The following is a 7,558-nucleotide window of genomic DNA, read 5'->3' as shown; positions in this document are numbered from 1 at the left end:
CTTTAGAGATTGATTGTGATTGATTCTTTTACATAAAGACATTACTAAATAATTTGCGTCAGTATGGAAAGTTCTGATCCGTTCAGTTTTTTTCGTTGTGTGAGAGGGTGAAGTGAAAATAAACCGATGAAGTTGAGGAGGCGACGAAAAAAATCTACGACGGTTAACCTACGAAAAAAAACTGGACGAAAGTGGTGGGACGAAAAAAAACCGGACGAAAATGGAAAAATAAATTAGCAATTCAACAAAAAGTCAAAAGAAAACTGAAAATATTTTTTAAAATAAACTTTACCTTCTATTATACTTGTGAGAAAAATTTCACAAAAAAATCGCCCTTCGACTTCTTTTAAAAAAAGAGACAAATTTTCGGTCAAAATAGTGTGAATAGTGACCTACTCCCTCCGTTCGGAATTACTTGTCGCGAAAATGGATGTATCTAGATGTATTTTAGTTCTAGATACATCCATTTTTAAGACAAGTAATTTCAAACGGAGGGAGTATAATATAGCAAATAAATTTTGTCTTTTTTGCCCTGAAGTCAACTTGGTTTTTTTTGTGAAAATTTATATACTAGTGCAAACAAAGTCAAGGTTAATCTAAAAATACTTTTGAACTATTTTGACTTTTTATTCAATTATTAAAAAATCTCCGTATAGGGTGCATATACAACCAAGAACCATTGGGTATTTCTGAATTATTGATTTGGCCACACAAATAAAGAATTGGATCTGTTACACTAGAGTTCACAACCAAAGATGTCCCCACACCCAATTATCATGCAAGTCCCCTGTCTAGGAAGGATAGGTTGATTCACTTGAGGAGAGTATTCTCTATCGCTTTGTTTGGATGTTGATATTCTGGGCCATGGCATTGAATTGGCCCCAATATCAAATCTCCTTAACTTTGATATTGACATTGAGCATGAATTCTGCTGTTTGGATGTGCACAGAATTGCCGCTTGGAATTGGCTGAGAGGCTCAATTCTGAAGCTTGTTTGGATGGTCTTTCTCTACATTGGAATTGCCCATTTGTCAAATAATGAAAATTGAACTTTGATGTAATGTTTGAAACTACATTGTATTCAATATGTACATATACAGCAGGACTACAATGTAATATATTTTTTGAACGATTATATATGAAGAATACAATGGCAGCAGCACATATTCTATAGCAGCAGCACTTATTCCATAGCAGCAGCACATATTAGCAGCACTTATAAATCAGCAGCACTTGCACATCAGCACTTAAGCAGCAGCACTTATACAGCAGCACTTATACGCAGCAGCACTTGCACAGCAGCACTTGCACAGCAGCAGCACATATACAGCAGCACATGTACAACAACACTTGTACAACAGCAGCAGCACTTTTCATCAGCAACAATTATAACAGCAGCACTTATAAATCGGCACTTAGCCAACAACAACATATAACATAGAAAATTCAAGTACGATCAAATGAAGCACACAATACATGTGTTTTCCATCATTACATGACATAGGAAATTCAAGTACAACAAATTCATACCTATTACATGAAACAAAGAAACGACATAAGCACTTGAAACTAATCAAACATTGTTCTTCTCGTTGAGCATCAATAGACACTCCTTCCTAAACTCCATGGGTAACTCCATAAGCGCTTGGAATAAACGTTCACTAAGGATGAGTTTACCATATGCTCGTAACATGTCTGAACGAGCCAAATCCGGGATCTTTTCAAGGGCAGCAAGGATTTCAAGAGGAGGAGTAACCTTGGGCAGTTCTAGTGGCTCAAGTGATTTCATAGCATCTTGAAAAGAACCCTTCATTTCTCCAAGCATGCACAAGATAGCATCACCTGTTCGCTGCCTTTTTGGTGGCAATTCTGGAGAGGCTTCAACGACTACTTCATCTAGTTCTATTGGTTGCGCCGCACTTTCAGCACCTGTCATTGCACCATCACCGGTTGCATGATCTTTGGAGTATATTGTTAATATTGCCTCCCAATTCTTCACTTCTTTGTTCTTGTAACAAGCTGCCTTCGGATTAGCCTGCACACACATACAAAGTAAATCACTTGCATGCATATATGATAGAATAAATTAACTAAACATCATTTTTTACCTGGACATATTTGTTCCAAACATCATCACTATCCATGAGTAGCTTGTTATTGACCCAATCCCAACCAAACCCGCTCTGAGAAAGAATCTTGCTAATTGTACCACAATGCTTGTCAAAAGTTTTCATCCTTAAACATATTTTCTCCTTTATGACATGTAGTCCGCACTTATCATGTATTGCCTTTATAGCAGCATTGTATACATGTGGCTTCCATCCATTTTGGCCCTGATCACCTCTGTTGTGATGTTCAACAAAAACATCCAACAATACCTTATCCATCTCATCTGTCCATGTCAAGTAATCTCTACTAAACTTCTTCTTTGTTTCTTCAATCATGGTGCTGAAAGTAAAAAATTTGAATAACAATTGACAAACAAAAGGAAACATATATTAATTGCTTTCTCATGATGATGATGTACAAAATATCCAAACGTCACCATACGATAGCTATGCACAAAAGAGAACATCCAGCTACCACAAAAGCAAAAGACATCATCTTGCTAATCCAACATCTAGCTACCACAAAAGCAAAATACATCATCTTGCTAAATCACATGTCATACTACTGCTGTAAATTTGCATGCGCCACAACATATTCAGCAAACATGTCATTAGATAATTGGTTCCTGAAGTTGGTCCATGCATTAGTGACTTGAACACTTCTTATTGAGTTAGCATCATCAACCTCAATTGGCTGGGAAGCTATTTCATTATCCACTTCATGCAGCAATAAGTCATCCATCATATGTTGCCTATCCCTTGCAAAGTCGTGTAACACACAACAAGCATTAATGATTTGAATCTGCAACAATGTTCTCTTTACGTAAGAATTTTTCAGTATGTTATGCATCTTATTGAAAACCCAATGGACACATGTTACCTGGTCCTTTATGTCAAAGAAACTTTGAGTGCGAAGAATACCCCACTTCTTCTTCCACAACCCAAAAGTTCTCTCTACTACATTTCTAGCACGAGAGTGGCGCAAGTTATATAGCTCTTTGGCATTTTGGGGTTGTTGCTGACTTGATGCCCACTCTTTCAAGTGATACCGAGTGGATCTGAATGGAGCTAGAAATCCAGGTCCATTCGTGTAACCAGCATCAGCCAAGTAATATCTTCCTATTGTTAAACAAGTGAGTTAGGTTGGTTGTAGCATACGAAATTAAAGAGAACAAAAAGCCAAGAGAAAAAGCCATACCATGAGGTACAACAAATGCATCTTGGCGATCAGTTCTCATGGAGTCGCGTAGGACTCTAGAGTCCGAAGCGGAACCCTCCCAGCCAGGTAAGACATACAGAAATTTCATGTTCCAGTCCACCACACCAAGCATGTTAGTACTGACGTCTTGTTTTCTATTCCTGTACCTCCCTTGGGTAGCCACAGGAACGGAAACATCTACATGACAGCCATCTAATGCTCCTAGTGCATCACCAAACCATTTCCATTTGTAGTCATCGGGAGGTTGAACATTAGCATCTGGAAGCTTAATGAACTCCCCATGCATAGATAGAATGGCTCTTAACACTGCGGAAAAGTGAGTACTTATAGTTCCCAAAGACCGCTGTATGTGCCTTGAAGCAACCTCATTTTCAGACCGTGACCCACTACTAGCAAGAACATGGCAACCTTTTCTTCCACAACCACATACACACTATCACGCAGACCACACCTCTCACGCAACATGGTACATAAATCATGAAAATTTCTTTTCGTTAAACGTAGCTGATCATAGCATGCCACTTCTGAGCCATCATACATATCCTTCAACAAATACTTCCTAAGTGTGTGTTTGTGCTCATCATCACTAAAACTACCTAATCCACGAGGTGCTCTTTGTGAAACAAGGCATGCCATTCCGAGAAGAACAGATTCAAAGTAAAGTTTTGTCAATATTATCCTTTTCCTCTTTCTCCTTTTGTTCTCTTCAGTTATGTATGAAATCATGTCTACTTGATCTGGCATTATGAAACTACACAATAATTATATAATTAGACAACAATAGTTTGTACAGATTATGAATCAACAAATTGCATATTCAAGCAAGCATCAAAAGGATAAAAGGGGAACTTTTACAACTATCAAACCATCACATGTTAAACAGAACTTTTACAACTATCAAACCATTACCTTGGATCTGCCTGCTGCTGCTGCTCGGGGTCCATCCTCGAATCGATCTTCAGACCAATCAATTGACCTGTTGTTTGAAAGGAAAAATACATCAGCAAACAAACATATACTGTTGGGATTAGAAGGGGATTGGGTTTCTGTCTAGGGTTAGGGTTGAGGATGGGGGAAGAACGGGCCATGGGGATGAAGAAAGAACTGCCCATGGGGGTGGGGAAGCCTGCCGCGACAACCACCATGAGAGGGAGCGCCGTGCGCCGTGCTGCTCGGGAAGACGGCGGCCAGGGGTGGCGAGCGCAAAGGAGAAGGGTGCGGTCTGGAAGGGAAGGAGAGGGACGTGCCCATACGCGGGGGAGGAAGGGATCCGCCGGAGAGAGAGGGCGCGAAGGAGATGGTGGACGGGATCTGACCTGCGCCGCCGGGAGCTCCGCGTCGGGGCAGTGTGCGCCGCTTCTCCCCGCCTCTTCTCCCGCTCGAGCCCGCCTCTTCTGTTTCTGGAGAGGTCGAAGCGGTATGGTTGCGGGCTGGTTCCCGAATATCAGCCAAAATCGAGCTCCCCCCCTCTGAATTCGGGAACAGGTACGCGGGCTTTCAGAGCGGGGCAACGAATATTTCAGCCCAATTCGGTGGGCTGATTCCTTGTACATCTAAACAGCGGAATTCGGGCTAGCCAATGCCAATATCAATATCTAAGTCTGAATATCAACATCCAAACGAAGTGTATGATCATAGCCTAAGAGATTTGTTGATGTATTGATAGGGTTGGCGTCATGCTGGAAGACCTCGCAAACTAGTCAAATGACATGGTTCCCGTCTGCACGATGATCCCTGCGCGCTCACTATCCAAAGTGTAGTTGATTCCTCTTCTCCCAGCACTTTGTCTGCATAGTGAAGCCATTAATAGCCTGTAGCATTTGATAAAAAAGTTGAAGACCGTTATGCCGTTGTCGCCAACCACCGCCACTCCGCTGACTCGCACGTCGACGACGACCATCGCTGGCACACCTCCCTCCCGCCACAGTTGACCACCATCGTCCGCTGTCAGCCGCCGTCGAAGTTCACCATTGCCGCCGCGCCACTGCCAAAAACCACTTACCCTAAATTGTAGTCATAGCCCGTAAAACCACTTTTACATGGAATTTTTTTTAACATGGTATAATCGAAGTCGCTCACATATAGGAGCATACACTCACCCCTATAAACGCACACACACATCCATATGTTCTCGGGTGAATAGTAAATTCAAAAGAAATAGTAAATAAAATTTAAATTTTTTGTTATTTTTGCTAGATGTTTTTGTTAGTGTAACAAGTGTGCTTGCCGATTTTCATGCGAAACGGGATAGCAATCTTCATTGATGAAAAAGACAAAATTAAGTGTAACATTTGAAGATAATATTTGGTGTCCAATTTGTTTTGTTTTCACAGGTCAAAATGCTTAAGCCTCCCCCTCCCCCTAATTGCATGTAGCATTTCAGTGTGACAATGAACCCATCTTTCTTCCCCTTTTTTTTTGGACATCTGCAAAAAATATTTTTGGTGTGCAGGAACATATGCTCGCAAGAGCCGAATTGGATTGCCGATTTGTATGCGGCATCAATGCTTGTGAAATGTCAATGTATATTCTACAAAAGCTATCGATATAGCTTTGTTTTTTTTTCAAAATAGCTTACGTATTATACATACAAAAAGTCCTCCATTACAAAAAAAAAAAGAACTACGCACGAGCAAGTAGTATCATCTCATCGTTCGAATATTTGGTCATCCGTCTACATAGTTGTGCACAGTAAGCTGAAGAACATCAAAACAATGGCCATAGACTAGAGAAAGAGAGGGAGCTTCTGATGTTTCAAGACCTTGGTCGTCATGCCGGGACGCGCTTGCAGCGGCACCAGAATGCGGTGCCGCCGCCCTTGCCCTGCGCCACGGCGATCTCCTCGTCCACGTAGAACCACAGGAAGAATGGGTCCTTGGTGCTCGGCTCCCTGCTCTTGTCGCCGCCGCCGAAGGGGATCTCCAGGGAGGGCAGCGGACCGACCTTGACGCAGATCCGCTCGAAGACGAAGGCCAGGATCTTCTTCTTCCATGACAGCCGCCCCTCGAAGGTCAGGCTCCCCGCCGGGCCCAGGTACACGCCGTTCTCGATCCTCTGTCCCTGGGGAAGAAGATGGCTTCAGAGTTTCAGTTTCAGTTACTGAAGTAGCTGCGACAGAAGCACGAGGAGCTCACTCACCGCGGCGTCGAAGCGCTGGACGGCGGTCACCGGGAAGTAGCTGCCTTTCTCGAGCTTACTACCCTGCGAGGCATTTCCTCGAACATATCAATCAGCCACCATTTTCGAGCTGAATCGCCCATTGTTTCTTGAAATTCAGGTGTTTGCTCACCTGCGCGGTGAAGATGAGCATCCATGTCCTGCCGGGGGACTCGGTCCCGCCGAGGGTCTCGAAGAAGGTGGACGTGTCGAGCTTGGCCTTCTTGATCCTGGCCAGCGCCGCCAGCACCTCCGCGGCCGGCACCTTCCTCGTCTTGGCCGCCTCCTTGAGCACCTTCACGCTCTCCGCCACGGCCTGCGCTGAACCAGAACCAAGAAACCATCTTAAATGGCAGCCAGATTGGGGGCAGGTTTTGTCAGTGAGATGGAGATGGTCGGGCCATGGCGATGCTCGCTGCTCACCGATAGGCCGGAGGATTCTTCCGGCGGCGGAGGGGGCGACGAGGAGGGCGCCTTCTCGACGTCCTGCGACGCGGCGGTGGCCACTGTCAGCGAGACGCCGCGGGGACGGCGGGGGCTGGAGCGGAGGCCGAGCAGCGCCGGGGCGGGCACTCGTCGAGGCAAGCGCGGCGAGGAGGCTGGAGCGAGCGTGGAAGGGTGGAGCAAGGAGGCGGACGAGGCCATCTTCTTCCCCTTGCTCGGGCAGTGTCAGGTTGCTCTGTTCTCCGACGAGGTGCCGAGATGGTAACCACGAGTTTGGAGTCTCCGGCTCTGTGGCTGTGGAGGAGCGAGGGCCGTGTGAGCGGAGTGGACACGTCGCCCGGTGCGCGAAGGCTCAAAGTGATCCTTTCCTTTGCAATACTGAAACCAGAGTTCCATTATGTCAACTAGAGGTTCCATTATGTCCAACGTCAATGCTCCAAAGTATGTATGTATTGTTGCTTAAAGGCTAGCCATGTAGATAAATCTGAAGAAGAGATGTTTTGCCAATACAATGATCGTTGTATTGATGGGTGCTGATGCACGTATATATAATACAAGAGAAGGCCTCTACCTCAACTATACAAGACTAGGAGGTGGGCCACAACTCCAATACACGTACAGTATAAAATAC

The 7,558-nt window shown here is 44.3% G+C and overlaps 1 protein-coding gene across 1 annotated transcript; it reads right to left on the bottom strand.

Annotated features, from left to right (window-relative positions):
- Positions 1 to 5,855: 5,855 nt before the first annotated feature.
- On the bottom strand, positions 5,856 to 7,265 carry LOC119274379. The gene is made up of 4 exons (XM_037555076.1): positions 6,907 to 7,265; positions 6,617 to 6,799; positions 6,466 to 6,528; positions 5,856 to 6,387 (listed from the first exon to the last, which is right to left on the bottom strand). The coding sequence occupies exons 1-4, from the start codon at positions 7,126 to 7,128 to the stop codon at positions 6,097 to 6,099; spliced, it is 759 nt and encodes a 252-aa protein (XP_037410973.1). The 5' UTR covers positions 7,129 to 7,265; the 3' UTR covers positions 5,856 to 6,096.
- Between the last annotated feature and the right edge of the window lie 293 nt (positions 7,266 to 7,558).

Source organism: Triticum dicoccoides, chromosome 3B, assembly GCF_002162155.2.
Source record: "Triticum dicoccoides isolate Atlit2015 ecotype Zavitan chromosome 3B, WEW_v2.0, whole genome shotgun sequence".
NCBI lineage: Eukaryota > Viridiplantae > Streptophyta > Magnoliopsida > Poales > Poaceae > Triticum > Triticum dicoccoides.
This window is presented reverse-complemented; position numbering and strand designations above follow the sequence as displayed.